At 38.3% G+C, this 23,246-nt stretch overlaps 1 protein-coding gene across 2 annotated transcripts; it reads right to left on the reverse strand.

The window, feature by feature from the left end:
* Nucleotides 1–1,504: 1,504 nt before the first annotated feature.
* On the reverse strand, nucleotides 1,505–19,117 carry LOC129102252 (metal transporter CNNM3). Of its 2 annotated transcripts, none has more exons than XM_054612308.1 (12): nucleotides 18,696–19,105; nucleotides 16,722–17,007; nucleotides 13,662–13,996; nucleotides 13,397–13,573; nucleotides 11,933–12,090; nucleotides 11,106–11,249; nucleotides 10,868–11,026; nucleotides 9,341–9,510; nucleotides 8,336–8,432; nucleotides 7,404–7,534; nucleotides 6,538–6,664; nucleotides 1,505–1,579 (listed from the first exon to the last, which is right to left on the reverse strand). In XM_054612308.1, the coding sequence occupies exons 1-12, from the start codon at nucleotides 19,103–19,105 to the stop codon at nucleotides 1,575–1,577; spliced, it is 2,199 nt and encodes a 732-aa protein (XP_054468283.1). In that variant the 3' UTR covers nucleotides 1,505–1,574. The 2 variants fall into 2 exon arrangements, with proteins under 2 accessions (XP_054468283.1, XP_054468284.1); XM_054612309.1 differs by lacking the exon at nucleotides 1,505–1,579 and adding an exon at nucleotides 3,712–4,091 and having other exon boundaries at nucleotides 18,696–19,117.
* Between the last annotated feature and the right edge of the window lie 4,129 nt (nucleotides 19,118–23,246).

Consider the following 23,246-nt stretch of genomic DNA (forward strand, 5'->3'; position numbering starts at 1 on the left):
CATGCTAAACTAGAACTTTTGAAGACATACTATACAATCTTTCTGTGTGTGGCACTCAATCTCTCTCCAATCAACCTTCAGACCTGATACCCATCCACTCATCGTGCTCCTGCTGTATATGTACCGTGGCTCTCCACTCCAGTCTTCACCAGATTGTTCAGGTTGCCAAAATGGTCCAAAGTTTGTCTCAAACCAATCATCCTGTTTAAGCCTGTGAATTCTTATGTCTCAGATTCATACTCTCATTGCGTCTCCAAGCGACTCGCCGGTCTGCTTCACTTCCTTCAGCTTCACTTCCTTCAGCTCTGCTTTTCTGCCTGTCACGCTCCACAGAGACTTCCGGATCTGCTATCATCCACTATTTGCTCCAATTAAGTTACTTGTGAACTTTGATTAAAAACCTGTGTCCGAGTTCTGATCTTAGCACCTAAATTTAGTCAATTTGAATCTATAATATGCCCATTTTAGCCATCATTTATTATGATTTTTTTGTTGACTTTTTTCGACATAATATACTTTGACTTCTTTACATGAAATGATTGTCATATTATATAAAGCCTTTTTTTTATTACTTATATATATACATATGTGTTTGTTTGTCTGTGTGTGATATAAATGGGGTAGATAAACGATTAGAAACATATTCACTCATTATAATGTGGTTTAATTTAACAGCACTTAAACCGTATCTGGCGAAATGACCATAAAATGTAATTAACACCTTTCTAAATATCTCATTTATATCATGTCTGAAGGTAGGTTTCATTACAGGACTGATGTAAACGACTGCATCAGTTTTAGATATGTGTAAATAAATAAATATATATATCATTCAGAATTTGGTCAACGACAATTTTAAGGTATCTTAATGAGTATTTACCTAAATAAAGTCACGTCTTGTGATATTGTAGGCCATGTCTGTGTGGGAATAGAAAAGACAAACAACAATAACACATTGTAGAACAGGATTGAGTTTATTTCCTAAGAAACTTGATTATTGAAAATGAAAGAGTCTCTCAATGTACTCAAAAAAACGGCAGCATTCCCAAAAAATAAAATAAAATAGAGTAGTTTTATACAAATGTAACCTGGACAGAAAGAGGAATTGCTCTAACTGTATATCTCTCAATAACTCATGTAGTAACAGCGTTTTTTGTACCTGAAAACAAATTACCAATAAACTACATCCTCAAATTATATTATATTAATACACGCTTCTTCAACCAAACCTTTCTCTCAATCAGTACAAAGTAATGATCATCTTTTTACATTCAGTCAAACTTATTACAACAAAACAAAATACAAAATATTTACTCAAGTCTCACAAAGATTTCTCCTGGAACATGGCAACGATGAGAACACTGAATGATTAAAACACACAAAATGGAAAAAAAAGAGACAGAAATGGTGTGAATGTACCACAGAGCCGACGCCTAAACACCCTGCTGCTGCTTTAAGGATCCGATTCTATACAAGTATACATACTATACTCACATGTCATACTGTGTGTACTGTATGTTGAGAGAGAATATTCTGTCTTCATGCTGGCTGTGACGGAATCTCCTTGTGCTGTACTACACTGTAAGAAATCAGGGGAAATAATAACTTTGTTCTCTTGTTTTGTGCAAAAATTCAGTTTGAAGGATCACGCAGGAAAAACACTCGTACAGTGGTGGAATGTAACGGAGTACATTTACTCTAGGACTGCACTAAAGTACAAATTCAAGGTACTTTACCTGAATATTTCTATCTTATATAGCTTTACACTTCTCCACTACATCTCAGAGGTACATATTGTACTTTTTACTACATCTCAGAGGTACATATTGTACAGTCTTTAGTTTCTTCTCAGATGACAGTTTTTTCATCCCCTTCCTGTTCAGGTAAAACCTCGTATCTCCAGATGTGTTGATGTTGAATGTTTGTGATAAACTGAAGGATGAAGTGTTTCCTTCATGTGTTGATAGAATCCTCCTACTTCTTCAGATAAATAAACTCTGTAAAAAGCCTCTTGGATCAGCTGGAAATGTTTGTTGTTTTTAGAGATACGAGGTTCTCACAGGAACATGTGATGATCTTATAGAATATGATGCATTGATGTGGATTAAATTAACAAACAGGATATAAAGGAGTTAACATGAAACATACACATTAATGCAGCAGAAACATCAGATATAAAAGGAAAACATTTTACTGATCAATCAATGCTTTTACTTTAAGTCCTTTGTGTAAATTTAGACGATAATACTCTTACTTAAGTAAGGTTTTGTATGCAGTAAATGTACTTGCAGTGTAGTATTAGTACTTTTACTGAAGTAAGGGATTTCTCCAATGCGTCGTCTGACAAACTAGTACATGTTTTAGCATATTCCCGCTTTAAACTTTAGAGTTTTAACACTGAACATTTCTTTTGTCGTCTATTTTTTACAGTGTAGTCGCAGAACAAAGGAGCCTCTTCATGACCAGTGTGGACGGGACGACACATGACTTTCTGAACATACATAAGGGCACGTGAGTACTGCATTAAAATACACTTTAAAACAGATTTTTAAAGATTAAGTCGTGGGGATCAATGAGAGTCCACTTTATATATCGTTAATATATTAATGTACAAACAGGGAACACAAAGGGTTATTTAGAGGCCATGTTCTGATGTAGTCCACATGTTTACACACATGCAACTGGAGAAGACTGGATGCTAGCTTACCGACATGTACGGGTGAGATACTGTATGTGACACACACACACACACACACACACACACACACACACACACACACACACACACACACACACACACACACACACACACACACACACACACACACACACACACACACACACACACACACACACACACACACACACACACACACACACACACACACACACACACACACACACACACACACACTTGCGTACATATTTTTCTTTTTCAAAATAAAGTAGAGGGGGGGGACTTTGCTTCTCTTTAAGGTAAAAAAACCTAAATAAATCTCAAATTAATGAGTTAAAATGTCTCATTTCTGTCTGACAAACAGCCCAAAACCCAAAGATATTCAGTTTATCATCACATCAGACAAAGAACAGAAGCGAATCCTCACAACTTAGCCGATTAATTGATTATCAAAATAGTTATTTTTCTGAATCGACTAATTGTTTCAGCTCTACTTCCAAAACCTTCTTAGGTTCATCTCGTTCTTCAGCATCAATAAAAACTGCCACTCTTATTTAGTTTATTTTTTACTTTGGTTACATCCGGGGCCACTTTGTAAAAATACTCACTTTACGTCTCACTTTCTAAATGAATATTTAAAGTATGAACTATCTGAGAGCTTGTTTTTGGCCACACACACACACACACAAATAACACACACAATGTTTAGTTGAGGGTATAAAAATGTGGACGTACCTTACAGCTCGTGAAATAGCTTAATACTATCAACAGTGCACAAATTTAATGTGCAAATCTGCTTTCAACCAACATTTATTCTTATAGAGTCACAAAGGGACGGATGCTTCAGCACACACACACACACACACACACACACACACACACACACACACACACACACACACACACACACACACACACACACACACACACACACACACACACACACACACACACACACACACACACACACACACACACACACACACACACAAATGTAGCTTTGGCACCCAGACAGACACAATGTAGCTTTGGCACCCAGACAGACACAATTGAGGAATCATGAAGAGTTTAGAGCGAACGTGGAAGAAAAGGCACCGCCCAAATTAAAATAAAATGTATTTATGCATAAATATACACATAAAGTCCAAAGTGTGTAAAAACAGCAGGAAATAATAATAGCAATGAAAATCACAAACAAACAAAAAAATAGGAATGAGGAAGGAGATGAGACGGGATGTGGATCTACAAAACAAATAAAACCTCTCACTCCAGTTTAGTCCAATAACTACGTTCCAGCCATAAATGATTCATCCAATAAAAACAACTATAAAATCTCTACTTGTTTGGAGCAGGTCAGAACCGCACTACCCATGAGCCTCCTCTTCTGTGGAGCTCTCCTGGGCGCTACTGCCACCTGTGGAACCCGAGCCAATGAGAGGGGAGAGCTGGGGTGAGTGACGGGGGATGACATCACGACGAGCACGGCAATCACACACACGGTGGAAAGAGAGGAAACAGGACAAGATGGTGCAAAAGAGATGAAGAAGAAGAAGAAGAAGAGCCGGAGTTTAAGGAGTAGAAGAAGAAGCCAGAGCCCGGTTCTGCTACAGAACCATAGAACCTCATTCAAAAGCCCATTGACCTTTTTAACGATTCGATGCAGCGTCTTCGGATGCTTCCTTTCATACGTTTAGATAAGGATGGTAGTTGTTTTTTGTTGTTTTGAATAAATGTCTAATACTGTATTATTTTTAATGACTTAGCAGCTTTTAACAAACTCTATTTCCCATAAGCCCTTGGACTTCGAGGGCTCAAAGTCGTTGCTCGACAAAAGAGGTGAGTAATCTCTTAATGTTATGTTTCAGGAAATATTAAGATAATTAATTCAAGCTTTTTTTCAGGCGACTTCTTGTCAGTTTTAAGTCCTTTTTGATGTAACACATCCTCAGTAATGTAATGAAGTAATTAAGTTATTTTTAATAGAATTTTAAAGGGGGTATTAATGTATTTTAATAGATTATTTGCACATTTAAAGGGACTTTTAAAAAGGTAAAAAAAAAAAAAACCCATCCCATAATTTATACCTTATATAAAAGTTTGTTTTTCAATTAGGGTGAAAATGGCTCTCATGCTAAATTTTCATCGCATTGTTGCATCTTAAAACAACTGAAACTGAACAGATAATATGTTAAAGCCACCTTTTACAATAAAACATATTAATAATAATCTATTTATCCATTGATAATAAAGAAAAATTAGGAAGAAAATAAAGCTAAAGCTACTAACATTGTCACTCTGTTATTATTCTTTGGTTTACTTTAATTATTTGTCTAATGCTCTATGTTACGTAACTACAGTTACAATAATTTGGGGGCTTTTCTGGACGTAAACAGGAAGTATAATGTTGTTTTTTTACTCTATTTGTTTACATACATCTGATGCCGAATGAACTATTAGCAGCTCCTGTTTGCAGTGAACTATTGGATGTACAGACAAATATCTCTGGATGAGTTTGATACTGAAGAAAACTTTAAAACGTGATTATTCTTGGCCTGCAGTAATACTGAAAGTCTTTTTTCTCTATGCACCTGGCACTTTGACCTCAGATAGCGTTTCTGCCTCAATGCCCCTGAGCCTCCAATATGGACGCCAGAGGACACATTTCATCCCTTTTAAAAGTCATAATAATGTAATTAATATTAACAGATAATTCTGTGTTTTATGAAGTGAACATCTTGATCGGATCAGACACAAAGTTTACGCAACAGAGAGAGAAGTGAGAGGATTTCAGGGAAAAGCAGAAGCTAGGAAACGAGACAGGATGAATAAAAACAAAAGGTAACAAAGCTTCAAAAACACAAATAGGAATTAGTCTGGTGGAAATCAAACGCACCCACTGGGACGGCTTATTCAACGAGGTAAAGGGAGGAAACAGTCCTGTCACTAGTGTGTTTGTGTGAGACTGAGTGTGCTGTTTGTACAGTCTGTGTTTGCTGTCATGCCACAGACGGGCTGCATTTCATTGACCTCATGCAAAAAAACATACTAACAGTAATTCTCAATGGTATCAAAGAATGAAAAGTTTACAGGGAACTCTGGACAGAGAAGAAGACATGGAGGCACGAAAGCAGGGAAAAAGAAAAAGAGAAAGAAGGAAAATTATTATCATTCAGCTGAAAGCAAACAGGAAAAGTGCAGTGAGAGAAAAATCCAAAGAGGTGTAGATTCAGAAAGAGATTTAGTGAGATTCATCAGTGAAAGGCCGTGTCCACCAAAAGAAAACACAAAGTTCATCTTTGAAAAGCTGGAAATGCTGAGGAGGCTAAGCGTTTAAAGAACGGAGGAATGGAACGGCATATGTAGCATAGCGTAAATACATACTTATCAGGCGGCAACCTCCTTTTCAGAAAAGCAAAGCCAAAACTAAAGAGCCTTTAAGCCAAAACTAAAGAGCCTTTAAGCCAAAACTAAAGAGCCTTTAAGCCAAAACTAAAGAGCCTTTAAGCCAAAACTAAAGAGCCTTTAAGCCAAAACTAAAGAGCCTTTAAGCCAAAACTAAAGAGCCTTTAAGCCAAAACTAAAGAGCCTTTACGCCGGCAGGATGGAAAAGCCCATCATTATTGTCAGATTTTCACCTTTCTGACGGTCCTTGAACACATCATGTGTGACGAACAGTTCCATCCTAAACTAAGCTTTAAATTGTGATATTTTATACGTCTCATTTCATTTTTCAAATATGCTCCCAGAGGCAATCATTACAAAAATACGCTCTCATCAGGAAAAAACGCTTTGGTGGACACGGTGAATGTTAGTTTTTAGAGATCCATACGGTAAAGACAGCGGTTTTAAATGAAACATACCTTGTTGTGAGTTTCTGTCGTTGAGCAGCTTGGTCTGACTGTTGGGCAGGATCTTAATCTCAGGAGGATCTGGACTCTGACCGACCCGGGACGCCATGAGGGCGTTCAGGTACTGGAGACGGGTCACCTGCAAAACAAAACGCATGAAAAAAGCAAAACACTAAAGGCCCCATACACTGTAATAAGAAGGATAGTGTATGCTGTATGATACAATTATAAATGTAAAAATAGTTATTTAAAGAATATATGCAAGCAGAGGGATGTTTTCAAAACAATAAACAAGTTTTGAACAAAGCGCCGGCTTTACTTTTGTTCTTTTTTAAATAAATGTATAAAAAATAATAAATACATGCAACTTCTCTTTTGAGCCGATGAGATCGACAATCAGCCAAAAATGAGAAGCCGCTACCTGTTAGGCTTATTTTGCTTGTTTGCAGGTATTATCAGCAAACTGATTGTAGAATGAGAGGTTTTCTGAAGGGAGTCTGGTGCTCGGAGACAATACCACTTCCGTCCACAGGGGGCGCCAAAACACAAAATCAAAGTTCCTTGTTGTAGCTTTACATGTATTATTCCTTTACTTTTTTTTTGTTCCTGTTTGTTCATGTGTGTGTTTGTCCTTTTGTCCCTGATTCACAAACAGTGTACAAGAAGTATTCAGATTATTTACTTCAGTAAAAGTACTAATAATACACTGTGGAAATACTACTTTCATTGGAGTCTGATAAACATAGATTTGATTAAGTTTCTGACACAACTTTGGTCTTTGACATCTGAAAATGCGTGTTTTCATGTGACTGAGACAGACAGACACCAGACACACACAACACACACACACACGCACACGCACACGCACACACACACACCCGTATGAGCTGCAGGTCGGTGAGCGCTCGGACGGTGTAGTCGGGACAATAGTTGGACGGACTTGTGGCGTCCGCTGACTCAAAGGGATCCCTGGGAGAGTGACGCTGGGTCGACACTGGAGACTGGTGCACTGCATAAACACACACACAAGAACACACACATACAAGGACACACACAAACACACACAATGAGTCAGCACAATATCTGCAATCCTGCACCTTCCTCTTCTCCTTTTTATAGCCATGTGTCGACTCGAATAAACCTCAGTTATGTAAACTCAGAGGAAAAACTGCATCATCATTCATTTTACACAACTGTGTGTTTCATGTTATAACTGAACGATGAAGGATCACAGAATCTGCAATAATATAAAATGTAATAATGTATTATTTCTTTATAAGTGAACAAGGAATTAAAGCTGATGTGATGATGTAATTTAGGGACAAATCATGATGAATGATGTGTTTTATATTCATTTGAATTATTTATTTTTTTACTTCTGTTCTTTTTACTTCTTTTCATGTTCAACACTTCGACTTTTGTTTGATGTATGATTTCTACTTTATACATAAAGTTTTGATAGATTGATTTTCCCCAAATGTTTTTTTTCCACATAAAGGGAATTTTCCTTGGTATTTTGGGGAGAGTCACCATAAGCAGAGTAATAAAAAATAAATAAATAAACAAGTACTGCAATTTTACTGTATTTAAAATGTTAAATATTTCTGTTTTGAAAATGAAAAAGGGCTGAACAGTTTTTAATAAGTAAGAGGATGTAATGTGCAAATGTTCACAGTCTTAATAATATGTGAAATAAAGATTTGCGTTAGTGTAACATGTTAGTTAGAGTTCCGAGCAAAACTTAATTCTTTTGGTGTAAAATGTGTGTTTGTATTTGTTGAAGAGATCTTCCTGTAGTTCTTCATCTCACCTGAGGAGGGCAGCGTTAGTGCAGAAACGCCGTAGTACGTGAACGCCCCGTTCTCAAACTTCAGCCCCTCTTTACCGATCTCCACCTCCACTCGACCCTGAACGCAGCAAACAGGAAGCACCAACACTTTAATGTCAAAATATTTCATGTTTAATAAAGAAAACTACACAGTAACAAAAGTACTTCTTTTCTTGATTCTTTCTCTTTACCCACATCTTCTCTACCCATACTGACATTTTTTGGGACAGTAATAATTAATAAATAAGCCATAAAGTAGAGTGTTGTTTTAACAACACATCAACATATTATGTTATGAAGAGAAAAGTGTGTTTTAATGTCATTAAGTACCATTTAAATTAAAGTTTTGTGATAAAACAAGATAAAAAGTGATAAGTGATACATATAACTGCAGAATTTGCCTGAAAATCAGCAGATTTGAACTTTATTTCAGTTTCAAAGTAATTTAGTGATACTTGTATGTACATCCATTTCTTTTAATTCAATCTCAGAAAAAACATCAATATTTTTTCTCGTGAATTTGTTTTTTTTTTTACCGTAAATGTACCACTTTAATCTCAGAGAAAGTCCAAGTCATATTCTTTTAAATTAAGCACATTCATTTAGGAAATTCTGTACTTTTATATAACCTCAAACTAGAAAAACTGTACTTTCAATAAAGCTTTGAGACATCGGTGTTTTAAAGGGTTACTTTGGATTCACCAAAGCCACACAACAACACAAATAAACTAACAGAAGGAGGCAGCAGTAGACCAGGAACTGATGTGTTCTGAGAGGTAAAATTACTGTTTTTGTCAATGGAGATCATAGATAACAGATATTTATTATTTTAGGAGTCTAAATTACGTCCACAGTAGAACATTGTTTTGCTCCAGTGCTGATATCCTGTCTGTTTCTACAAACTCAATCTACCGTAGTAAAACACCGACTATGGAGAAGGACTTCATACAACCACACTCCTAAACATTGTGAACATGCGGCACACACCTGCAGCAGCAGGATGAAATAGTCCACCGGGTGGTTGCGCGTGTAGAGATAGTGACCCGGGCTCTGCCGGTTGTTGGGGTCAAAGTGCACTTCCTGGTTGACGCTGGGGTGACGGAGCAGGTGGAACAGGACCTTCTCCGACATGCGTCCCGGGCTGAAGTGCGACACCTCTGCAGGGGGGGAGGTCAAAGGTCAGAGTGGTGTCAAATATGTCCAGATAAACAGATTTAAAATGACTTGTAGCGGCTTCTTTCTCCAAGCAATCCTCAACCGTCACTCCTCAGAATTATAATATATAATATATAATATATAATGTATAATATATAATACATAATATATAATCATTATGTGTGCGGAGTTAAACTGTGACTGATTCATTCAGCTGGAGGCGAATGGTCGATCGTTCTCTCCGTTAACTACCGTTGAGAAGTTATAAATCAGCTGCTATATTGATTCTCTTCTTTTCTTCAAGAAGAACTGTTTTAGAGATAAAAACAGCATAATTCAGACGCCAAATGTTTTATTTACATGTGAAATAAAAGAAGAAGAATGAAATGATTCAAACTTCACCACAGTGTCACATGACAGAGAGAATCCTGTTGAACTAGTTTCATTATTTAACTGTAAATATTGATTGAAGAGGTTTAACTCCAACAGTTCTAACTCTAGTCTAACCTTCTGCCTCTATAGTGATAAGTCTAAAATAAAGAGCTTTGGTAAAGGTAATTCAATCTTGTTTTAGGCTGCTTTTATTGTAAAACTCTTGACACTGAAACAGGAAGATTTTCCTATTTAATCTAAGCTTCGAGTTTCTTTTACCATTAGGCTCGTTTGAGATAAACTGAGATATGTTTGAGATATTTTTGTTCTCCATCTATTAAACTACATAAACCATCTATTATTAAAGAGACTTTCAACAAAATAAAAGCATCAAGCACCATTCAGACATGTATAGTTGTCCTCTCAGACCAAAGACTGTATGTAAGAAGAGGTCGTGGTCATCATTACGTCACTAATTGGTTTGTGGAGCCTTGAGTTCTGTGATTTGGCTATCGCCATCTTGACATTTTGCAACCAGTGAACAGGAAGTGACCATATTTGGACTGAGGAGGAGTGACGTAGAGACGCCGTATACGTCTCTGGTGTCGACCTGTCAATCAGTGTGTAGCCCCGCCCTAAAGCATCCCCTGCTTTATGGTCTGTTTGACTCTAAATGGAGCATCATTTACTAAATGAACATCATGCTGTATTGAAGAAGACTTGACACTAGAGATTGAGACCATAAACTCATGTTTACAATGTTTACTGAGGGAATAAATCAAGAGAGAAGTAGAGTCATTTTCTCATAGACTTCTATACAACCAGAGTCGCCGCCCCCTGGTGGACACTAGAGAGAATGCAGCTTTAAGGTACTTCAGAATTAGCTTCACTCTCCAGAATTTGAGATTGCCCCCTGACTCAGACACTATCAAGATTTGTGGCAGGAGATTACAAACTTTACAAACAGGTGTGCAGGTAAAGACTCACCTCTGGACAGGAAGCGGTGTGTAGCCAGCAGGAGCTGTGGAGACGTCCTGATCTTTGGTTCTCCTTCAGGGGGCTTGAAGAGAGAGAACTCCTCGTGGACGCTGCGAGGCTCCAGAGGAATCTCCAGCGGAGCGAGAGGACGCTTCACCTTCCTGTCCACTACAGGAGGACACGGAGAGTTTTAATAAAAGGTATCAGATGCTAAGTGAAGAAACAGATTTATAATAAATGAACTTACGGTAGCCGTCAGACTCATCCAGGATCTCTGATTTGATGATCTCCTCGATGACGTCCTCTAAAGTGACCAATCCCAGAACCTCGTAGAACGGATCCCCCTCCCCCTCGTTGTTCACCTTCTGGACGATGGCCATGTGAGAGTTGCCTTATAGAGAGAGGAAAGGTCAGAGGTCAAATCACAGTAAATCAATCACTCTTTCAGTAAATCAGTAATGTTCTTCCTCCTGTTAAGATACAGTTAATTCATGAGGCTTTTATTTTGAAGGGGTTGGGAGACAGGAGAGTGGGAGAGAGACAGAATCATATCTGACAGTATTGGGTAGGTAGCCAATAAAAGAAAGCTTAAACGTGAGGTTTGAACTGAGTTGCCTGTTAAGATACAGTTAACGTATGTGGCTTTTACTTTGAAAAATTAGGTCCATAGCTAGTTGCCTGTTGACATACAGTGAGAGTTGGTGGCTTTTATTTTTTAAAACAAGACCATGCCTGAGCTTCCTGTTAAGATTCAGTTAATTCCTGAAGCTTTTATTAGCTAGATAGGTAGAGTTGCCTGTTAAGATACAGTTAATTTATGGGGCTTTTCTTTTGAAAAACTAGGTCCATTGCTAGTTGCATGTTGACACACAGTGAGAGTTGCAACCGTTTATTTTGTATAACAAGCCTCATCCTGAATTTCCTGTTAAGATAAAGATACCTTCTGTGGCTTTTATTTTGAAGGGGTTTGGGTCGGGAGACAAAATTAGATCTGACAGCCAATAAAAGGAAGCTAAAACAAAATAAATCCAAATAAAAAGGTAAAGAACATTAAAACTGTGATGTGTTTTTCACCTTTCTTGAACTCCTCCAGCATGGCGTCCAGCTTGGTGTCGTTGAAGACGTAGTGCAGCGGGTGGTTGTAGAACTTGGTGATGGTCGTCATGGGGGTGCAGTCGTCCGGGTCCACCAGAGCCAGGTCTTTCACATACAGGATCTCCACGATGTTGGACCTGGAGCATCAAACACACGTGTTAATGAACGGACATTCATTCTTCTCTAGTCTGTGATCTCTGATAAAGTTACATAGTAAACAAACAATCAGTGTTTAAACCAACAGGAGAGCTAGTAACGTTAGCAGCACCATTGAAGTGTGTGTGTGTGTGTGTGTGTGTGTGTGTGTGTGTGTGTGTGTGTGTGTGTGTGTGTGTGTGTGTGTGTGTGTGTGTGTGTGTGTGTGTGTGTGTGTAGTTATCACGGGTCACTAAACCAACATCACCAGGTGAAATCTGAGGAGCAGAGAAGGTTTAAACAATAACAGGTTCTTTCTTTCATTATGAAAAGTTTAAACATTGAACTGATGTGTTTTTCTGCTGCAGTCAGGACAAAGAACCAGGCTTTTAATCTATTTTATAATAACAATAATAATAACACCATTTTTATTTTTAGAGCACTTTTCAATATACTCAGATGCTTTGCAGGTTAAATGGTCATTATGGAGGACAGTATATATACTGTGTATAAATATGATATACACACACACTCAGTGGCTAGATTTATATTCTAATCTAACTAATCTATAACTCTTAGAATCTGCAAATATGTTTAATACCGGTCTAATATCTTTCAAATAAATGTAATTCATGTTGTTCTTTCATATATCTAAGACTAATCAAGTGTAAAAAAAATAGACTAGTTCTATTAATTCCAATGGACATATATTAGGCCAATTATTTCAGTATTTATTAACAACACAGAAAGAACATGTATCTTCCAGGACCTTCACCTTACTTAAATCATTACCGGAAGACCATTAATTAATTAAAAAATAATATTTTTCCCGCAAATTTATGACTCTATAATCTCAGAAAATATTTTGCTCGTAAATTTTACGACATTAATCATAGGGATTTTTAAAGTTTTTGTTGTAGTTACGATTTGAATCTCAGCGAATCTAAAAAATGTTCCCGTTAATTTACACCTCAAATCTCAGAGAAGATTCTCTTTATTTTTTCTTATAAGTGTACACCTTGAATCACAGAGAATATTTTAGTTTTTTCCCGTAAATTTTCACATATAACCTCAAAGAATTTTCTTCTTGTAAATTGACGATTTATATATTTGAAATTGTGATATTTATTAACCCCCTCCCCCAGCTCCAAAATATATATTGTTTATCTGCAATGACCCTAATATGCCATCATTCTGATCTGATTGTGATTAAAATAATTATTCCAATGAATTAACTGTTTTCATCAGTAAACAATAACTTTGTTTAGTTTGTTAAAGCTTTGAACAGAGCTGTGTTCCCGCTCCCACCTCTCCTCCTCGTAGATGGGCACCCTGGTGTATCCGCTCTGCATGATCTCAGACATGGTGGAGAAGTCCAGGACCACGGAGCTGGGCAGCATGAAGCAGTCCTTCAGGGGGGTCAGGATGTCCTCCACCGTCTTAGTGCGCAGCATCCCGCGGCTGAACTCCTCCTTCACAAACTCACTGCGACAGGAAACAAGATGGAGGATGAGACCGCAGAGCGCTTTTCACACACATCTCATGATACGCGTGTGTGTGTGTGTTTTCTCACCTGTATGGATCGTTGACGCTCGTCCGGATCATCTCCATGGCCCGCTCCCGTATCCCACAGGTGCTGATGTCCCTCCTCAGACCCAGGTCCAGGATCAGCCCCAGAGGACAGGACAGCGGGAAGGTGAGCACCAGACACACCTGGGCCAGCCAGGTGAGTCCGGGCGCCAGCTGGAACCCGTAACCGGAGCAGAGGATGTGAGGAGCCAGCTCGACCACGAAGAAGATGAGGAACCCGCTGGTGAACACGGCGGAGACGATGGTGCCGAGCGCACGGTAGAGGAGGACGCCGAGGACGGAGTGTCCCACGGCGGACAGGAAGAGCAGGGAGCACGTCTGGATGGACGAAAACACAGAAAGATGTTTAAGAACAGACGTTTCATTTAATTCTATGCCTGCAAAGTACATTTACTCAATTTAGTACAATTTTGAGGTACTTAAGTTGTACTTTACTGGAGAATTTTCCTTTTTACACACTACATCTCAGAGGAAATATTGTTCTTTTAACTCCGCTACATGTTTTTGATACTGTTACTTACTGCATACTTTACAGATTCAGATTATTTATATATATCTATTTACATATATATATATAAGCTATAAACTGTATATTATGAGAGTTTATAAAGCAGTGTAAAAATACAACTTTAAAAAGTACTTAAGTTGTACTTTACTGGAATAATTAAATTTTATACTACTGTATACTTCAAATCCACTACATCTAAATGGAAATATTGTTCTTTTTACTTATATTTACTTGATACCCTTATTTACATGTTATTTTACACATTCAGATTATTTATAAAAAATATTTACAAATAAATATACATAATAGCTTTCTACACTACAGTATCATTACAGTTTATAAAAGCAGCCTATAAATGTAAGTACATTTACTCAAGTACTGTACTTTGGTAAAATATTGAGGTACTTAAATTGTACTTTAAGTTTATGCTACTTTATACTCGCACTCTACCACATCTAAAAAGGGAAATATTGTACTTTATACCCCACTATATTTATTTGATACCTTAAATTTACCTTTTGTTACTTTACACATACAGATAATGATAAACAAAATATTTAAAATAAAATATATTTAACAGCCAAATTTTGTATATTTTTAAAGTTTATAAAGCAGTGTAAAAAAAATGCAAGTCAATTTAATCAAGTACTGTACTTTGGTACAATTTTGAGGTACTAAAGTTATTCTTCACTGGAGTCATTTCATTTGATGCTTGTTAATTCATCTCAAAGGGAAATAATGTCAATTTCACTCCAATACATATATTTGAAACCTTTGTTTACTCTTTACAGATTCTGATTATTAATACAAAATATTTAAATATATATATACAATAGCTTTATACAGCAGTGTAAACAAAGGAGCTCCACTTTTACTAGCAGCAATATTAAAGTGATGAAAACATAAATGCATCAATAATTATAAAACAATAATATGAAATATATGAGTCTGAGATGAGCCTTTCTGCATAATTAGTACTTTTACTGAATGCATGACTTTTTCTTGCAACAGAGTATTTCTACACTATAGTACTGCTAATTTTCCCTTAAGTAAAATAGGATCAGAGTACTTTTACTTTTGGTACTTCAAGTGTATTGTGATGCTACTTAAGTAAGATTTTTTTCTTGCTACAGAGTATTTATACACTACATTACTGCTACTTTTCCCTTAAGTTAAAAAGGATCAGAGTACTTTTACTTTTGGTACTTCAAGTATATTTTGATGCAACTTTTAGTAACATTTTTGAATGCAGGACTGTTACTTGCAACAGAGTATTTCTACACTATAGTACTGCTACTTTTCCCTTATGTAAATAGGATCATCCATCCATCTTCCGTAACCGCTTATCCAGTTAAGGGGGTGCTGGAGCCGATCCCAGCTGTCAATGGGCGAAGGCAGGGTACACCCTGGACAGGTCGCCAGCCTATCACAGGGCTGACATATAGAGACAGACAACCACTCACACTCATATTCACACCTATGGGCAATTTAGAGTCATCAATTAACCTAAGCTGCATGTCTTTGGACTGTGGGAGGAAGCCGGAGAACCCGGAGAGAACCCACGCTGACACAGGGAGAACATGCAAACTCCACACAGAAGGTTGTCTGGCCCGGGAATTGAACCCGGGCCCCTCTTGCTGTGAGGCGACAGTGCTAACCACTACACCACCGTGCAGCCCCTTAGATAGGATCAGAGTACTTTTATTTTTGGTACTTCAAGAATATTTTGATGCTACTTAAGTAAGATTGTTGAATGCAAGACTTTGACTTGCAACAGAGTATTTCTACACCATAGTACTGCTAAAAAGGATCAGATTACTTTTACTTTTGGTACTTCAAGTGTATTTTGATGCTACTTAAGTAAGATTTTTTTCTTGCAACAGAGTATTTCTACACTATAATACTGCTAAATGGGACCAGAGTACTTTTTTCTTGCAACAGAGTATTTATCCACTATAGTACTTCTAAAAAGGATTGGAGTACTTTTGGTACATCAAGTAATATGTTGATGCAACTTAAGTGAGATTTTGAATGCATGACTTTTTCTTGCAACAGAGTATTTCTACACTATAGTACTGCTACTTTTACCTTAAGTAAATAGGATCAGAGTACTTTTACTTTTGGTACTTCAAGAATATTTTGATGCTACTTAAGTAAGATTGTTGAATGCAACAGAGTATTTATACACTATAATACTGCTAAATGGGACCAGAGTACTTTTTTCTTGCAACAGAGTATTTCTACCCCACAGTACTGCTAAAAAGGATCAGAGTACTTTTACTTTTTTGGTACTTTTGGTACATCAAGTATATGTTGATGCAACTTAAGTGAGATTTTGCATGCATGACTTTAACTTGCATCAGAGTATTTCTACCACATAGTACTGCTAAAAAGGATTGGAGTACTTTTGGTACTTCAAGTAATATGTTGATGCAACTTAAGTGAGATTTTGCATGCATGACTTTTTCTTGCATCACAGTATTTCTACCCCACAGTACTGCTCCATGGGACCAGACTACTCTGCAGAGAACTCACCAGGAAGTTCCCCCTCCTCCTGACGGGCTCCAGGCGCTTGGCGGCCCGCTTCTCCTCCTCGGACCCGCAGCTGTGCAGCACGTAGAGCTCCACAGGGTCGAGCCACAGCAGACTGAGGTTCACGACCCTCAGCAGCGCGCACACCGGGAGCAGCAGCACCACGAGCACGGCCAGACCCCACGGCGGGATGTAGTCCACCGGGAGCCCCGCGTCGGTGCTCACCCGCAGCCTGTCGGGCCCCGCAGACGCCCACCTGCCCCCGCTGAGCACGCACAGGTGGTGGTACCTGTAATGGAAAATTATATCAGTGTATGTTGGAAGTATATAGTGTAAAGGTTTTGAATGAAATGTACTATGATGTGAAGATTCTACTCTAAAGGTTTTGAATGAAATGTACTATGATGTGTACTCTAAAGGTCGAGAACCTCGTCTCTCTGTATGTTAAGTTACACTGTGTGGAGATGCTCCTTATGTCCCTTCACCTTTGTCATTCATGCCCCCACCTTTTGGCCCTCTCACACCTTTGTCCTTCCTCCCCACCTGAGACTCATACCCACCTTTTGATCTTCTTCCTCTCCTTTGTTTTACTTCCTTTTCTTTGATATTCATGCACCCCTTTTGTTCTTCATACCCCCTCCATGACACATTACTCAGAACTGAGCCTGGCCACCCCGGTTCCCATATATAGAGGGGTGAGCAGCCTGACTCGGGAGTTCAGTACTTGATGCAACTTAAGTGAGATTTTGAAAGCATGACTTTTACTTGCAACAGTGTATTTCTACACTATAGTACTGCTACTTTTACCTTAAGTAAATAGGATCAGAGTACTTTTACTTTTTGGTACTTTTGGTACATCAAGTGTATTTTGATGCAACTTATAGAAAGATTTTGCATGCATGACTTTTTCTTGCAACAGAGTATTTCTACACTATAATACTGCTAAAAAGGATCAGAGTACTTTTACTTTTTGGTACTTTTGGTACTTCAAGTGTATTTTGATGCAACTTAAGTGAGATTTTGCATGCATGATAGAGGGGTGAGCAGCCTGACTCGGGAGTTCAGTACTTTGCAGGCTCCCGGTGACTCTGTAAACTTCTGGCTCTTTCATGCAAAGAAATAAAATACCGCAAGGACATTTCATTTATCATTTGATCATTATTTCAACGCTCATTGGGACTCATCTCGGGACATATTTATATTTTGATGCAACTTAAGTGAGATTTTGCATGCATGACTTTAACTTGCACCAGAGTATTTCTACCCCACAGTACTGCTAAATGGGATCAGAGTACTTTTACTTTTGGTACTTCAAGTGTATTGTGATGCAACTTAAGTGAGATTTTGCATGCATGACTTTTTCTTGCAACAGAGTATTTCTACCCCATAGTACTGCTAAAAAGGATTGGAGTACTTTTGGTACTTAAAGTATATGTTGATGCAACTTAAGTGAGATTTTGCATGCATGACTTTAACTATTTCACCACTGCTAAATGGGATCAGAGTACTTTTACTTTTGGTACTTCAAGTGTATTGTGATGCAACTTACAGTACTGCTAAATGGGATCAGAGTACTTTTACTTTTGGTACTTCAAGTGTATTGTGATGCAACTTAAGTGAGATTTTGCATGCATGACTTTTTCTTGCAACAGAGTATTTCTACCCCATAGTACTGCTAAAAAGGATTGGAGTACTTTTGGTACTTAAAGTATATGTTGATGCAACTTAAGTGAGATTTTGCATGCATGACTTTAACTTGCACCAGAGTATTTCTACCCCACAGTACTGCTAAATGGGATCAGAGTACTTTTACTTTTTGGTACTTTTGGTACTTCAAGTATATGTTGATGCAACTTAAGTGAGATTTTGCATGCAGGACTTTTTCTTGCAACAGAGTATTTCTACTCTATAATACTGCTAAAAAGGTACATAGATAGTACTAGTACAAATTGTATTGGAAAAACTTCCAGCACACACCTGCGGGAGGAGACGCTCCCTCCCCGCAGCACCGCCACCGTGACCAGCCCGCTGCACGGCTCGTCCGCGGTGAGCGCTCCCGTCACCTGGAACACGGCCTCCCTGCGGCTGGGCTCGTCCCCGCAAGGGTCAGGCGCATCCCCGACCCCCGCAGCAGCTCCTCCCGCAGCCCCGGCGAACGCAAGCCACGGCCCGGTGGCGTTCGGCTGGCTCCCGTAGTAGAGCCGGAGCTCGAAGGTGGAGCCCTCCGGAGCCCAGATGACGCGGTCCTTCATGAACACGGGGCCCGCCGGGTCCTCCAGCCGCAGCCCGAGAACCGGCGGTGCTTCCCGGCTGCAGACGCCGTCCCTGATCCCGCAGAACAACAATACCATCCACAGGAACCGTAGACCCGCAGAGCTGGCCACCATATTGGAATTGCTCACTCTGCGTGTGGGTCATGTGACTCCCCGCTGGGGAGGCCACGCCCACTTGGAGGGAGCTGCGCCAGCCAATCAAAACGGACACGCCCACTTGGAGGGAGCTGCGCCAGCCAATCAAAACGGACACGGCCACTGGGCTGCGCGGCGGCCATTTTGGTTCTAACACGTTGGGGTCTGGTTCTTGAATGTTTTGGGTTCTTTACTGCGCCCGCCTCTTCTCCAAACCAGCCAATAAAAAACGTGAAAACAAGAGGAGAGAACGCCCTGCTTTGTTAGATTTCATATAAACAAGTCATTCATCCCTCTGGGCCTCTGTTAGACCCACTACACATTCATCAAATTAATGCAAATTGTATCACACTATGCAGAATTCGAGGAAAAAGGATTGTTTCTGACTTGTTTTTTTTATGCACACAAAATGGTGCAGAAGTTCAAATATAGTGAAAAAATAAAATACAGTAGCGTGTAAAGTGAATAAACTGAATGTAAAAGGAATGTAGAGAATGTATGCCCAATGATAGGTAATAAAAAGGCTATATATAAACATATATAAATAAAGGTCTATATATAAGTCAAAGTATATGAAGGTAAAGTGACAATTAAAGGTACTTTAATTACAGGTACTGTAATTAATCCATCCTATGTACAATAAGATAAACTTAAACTAATAAAAGGGCTTAAAAAATGAATTAGTCAAGTCTTTTTAGTATTAAATGTCCTCTTTATGTTACTATCTGTATATAGTAGGTCAACAAGGTAACAATTATGGAAACACAAAGCCCGATGATTAAGGCCTTTAGTTTAACAAAATCTGTCAGATTGCTAGGCCGCTAACGGGACAATAAGTTTAGTTTACTCCAGAGACGTAATACCAACAACTCCTGAATTGTCAAATTTATGTCTCTTGGGCTGTGCTCTGACAAAGAAGGGTAAATCGGGCGACAAATTTAAGAAGCTACGATTGTTTCCTTCATTTCAGACCCTGAAAGATCAGAGATCACATGGCGGTTGGCTGACGAGTTAATCCCCTTTTTGTGACTGTATTGTTTTAAGGTAGACTTGAATGAATGTGAATTAATCCTATTTAATTTCCCATAAAATCTTCCCTGTCGTGTATTTTGAAATAATGTCCCATCTTTGCAGTCAGTGTGTGAGAAGAAGTGCAGGGTTGGCAAAGACAGGAATATAATAACCTGCTTCCTTTTTGATAACAGAATTTCAGGATCCTCCCACATGTCCTGTAAACATTTCTCACATCCGTTAACGTGACATGAACAAATCCAGCAACCAAATGAATCAAACAGAGACAGATTTTCTGTAGAGAAATATATCCCAGGTTTATTAACCTCATAGATTTTCTTCAAATTGCCTTACAGTTGGCTACTTATAAAACAGTATGTACACATTGCTTTTTAAGTTTCACTATCCATGTTTGAAAGTGCTCCTCCATCTTTGCTCCATTATTGCCAATAAATAAAAATTCACACCCATGTCAAACATGTTGCAGCCTTGTCTGGATATTAAAACATGCCAAACAGGTCTCTTCTTTACATACCCTGTGGAAGTGAAAAGGGAAAATACTTTACTTCCGTATCAGAGTTTATAAACCACAGACCAGACTATGTTTAAAGTATTATTGTAATACTTAGCTATAAATATTTTTGTTTATATTTCAGAGGCATCATTTATCTCATATCTGCACTGCCACTATGATAAATACAGCCTGATCTCTCTGTGTGCAAAGTAACTTAAATAAAAAAGATGATAATAACATGCAAAAACATGTTGTGGGGAAGTTCAATCCGCTTTTTCTGCTTCGCTCCACATGCATGAAACCCGAAACAACTCAAACAATCCACTTGTGAATGATACACAGTGTGGAAAACTCTCCGGCCTGAGAACCCTGTTCCAGAAAATATTTAACCTTCGTACAGGTCTAATCATCACACCGCCGCAGGGCTTAAAACAACACTACAGGAGGCGCTGATAAAGCCCTGCTCTCCCCCGCTCCAGTCCCATGATAGAACCAAAAAAAAGAAGAAAACTCTGAACAATAAAAACGGCTTAGCAGAATCAGAGCGGCAGTCAAAGGCTGCAGGAATTTCAATACTTTTAAGCGGCGGGAGACGAGTCGAGATAAGGGTGAAAAATAGATGAGGAAAAAGTGAAAAGGAAGTGTGGGAGGAGAGGAGAAAAAGAGGCAGATACAGGATGCTGAAGGATGACAGGAAGGGATTTGGTTATCACGTCTAACGACAAAGAATGGACAGAGATATGAGGAGTAAATTATTATTTGAGGTCAACTCTGTGCAATGTTTATTGCTATTTGATGCCTAACAAAACAAAGGAAATAAAACTTGAAATAACATCCCATCTCTCGTTATAAATAGATCTATTTTCAACATCTCTTTCAGCTATTTTTTTTAAATGTCCGTCTCTTCATGTACAGAGTATTTACAGTAAAATCACACAAAACAGCAATCAGGGAACTGAACACAGTGTTTCTGGGTAAATGAACCCGATAAAAAGCTGCGTCTTACAGCTGGAAGCCCGTTTCACAGAACCACACCTTCAGGTGCCTATAACCAACAAAAAATATATATAAGAACAACAATAAATACAGTGTTTACAATAAATACAACATTAATAAGTAGAACAATTGTTTGCACATTTCCCAGTACACAAACTGGTAGTCACACAGCCAACCAGTGGCTTCACCGGAAACCAGTATAAGACCAATTGCTACATGAGACCTATGAACCAGCAGGCAGGTCTACATTTCCTTAAGGCTATTTCTTCTCTATATTTCTATTTATTGAGCAGGGTTTTCCTCTAAGGTAAGTGAACTGGAAGGTCCTGCTGAATTAAATCTATGGTTTTCACAGAGTGCAGATCTTCTATATTGCCAGTTTAACCTCGTAGGTTGACCCTCCGGGATAAAATTGAGCACAAAAATGAAATAATAAAGGTCTGAAAACTAGATTTTGACATCTGTAAGACCTCAAGCTAAGAAACAGTCCAGTCGCCAATAAAAAATGCTGCCATTGTACATTTCTGCAAACAGCGGATACGTTGAATTTGGACGTTTTTAAATTCAGTCAGAGCAAGTTACACAGTATATCGATGGGCGGTTATTGAAAGTTATGTGGCATAAAAACGACAAACAAGCAAGAAACAAACCCAGGACTTTCACCCAGGAGGCCGATGTTAGTGTCCTGTACAAAACCAAAAGTTAACATGTACTTTACGACATTGTTTTTTTCCCAAGTTGTTCTACATAACATTGTTTAACATTATGTTGTTTTACATTTTTTTACGCAAGACGTTTTCCGAAATGTTGTTTTTCCAAACGCTGTTTAACGTAACTTTTTATGTAACCTTGTTTTATGTAACCTTGTTTTATGTAACCTTGTTGCATATCCCACCGTAATGATGTATTGGTTGCAATTGGTTGGTACTAGCTTATGTAAGCACATATATTTATATTTTACTTTACAGATTTTAAAATAAAAAATACGAAATAAGAAATATATTGCATATATTTGAACAGGGGCACAACATGCTAGGGTATGTGGTCTAAAAGGGTTAAAAATGAATTTTTCGTTTCATCTCGACTTTAAAGACGTGGCTTTTTTGCGTTTTTACCAGAGTGGCTGATTTATGAAACATATTTTTGTTCAGAAACGTGGACATTCATTGTATCCTGTGGTTTGCAAAAATCTTCAATTGCAACATTTTTTTCTGGCAACTCGATTCATAAAAATATAAACCTCCTTTTGTACCTTTAAATGACCTTAAATGCTTTGGAATATTCACTTTTTCACATTTCACCTACGTGACTCACACGTTCAAAGTGTTTTTCAAACCAGTGCTACCTTACACAACAGTTGTTCATTTTTCTTATCTTGTTTTAAATAAATCACTATATCATCAACAAAATAATTTATCTTCACAGTCACTTAAAATTGTTTCAGTGTCACTGCATACATAAGAGAAAAATAAATAGGTAGATTACATGCTAGCAGCTTTAACATCTGAGCTCAGTCCGTGAGAAGTGAGCTGCTACAGTCGTCTTCGTGTTAATCTCTTTATCTCCACTGGAACACAAACCAAACTTTCTCAAACTCCT

This window comes from Anoplopoma fimbria, chromosome 14 (assembly GCF_027596085.1).
Source record: "Anoplopoma fimbria isolate UVic2021 breed Golden Eagle Sablefish chromosome 14, Afim_UVic_2022, whole genome shotgun sequence".
Lineage (NCBI taxonomy): Eukaryota > Metazoa > Chordata > Actinopteri > Perciformes > Anoplopomatidae > Anoplopoma > Anoplopoma fimbria.

Coding starts and splice junctions, on each gene's coding strand:
- LOC129102252 (XM_054612309.1), bottom strand. CDS start 19,105: ATGGTGGCCAGCTCTGCGGGTCTACGGTTCCTGTGGATGGTATTGTTG. Junction 7,535..8,335: donor ACTAACGCTGCCCTCCTCAG/GTGAGATGAAGA, acceptor GTGTTTATGCAG/TGCACCAGTCTCCAGTGTCG. Junction 6,665..7,403: donor CCGACCTGCAGCTCATACGG/GTGTGTGTGTGT, acceptor TTTGTTTTGCAG/GTGACCCGTCTCCAGTACCT.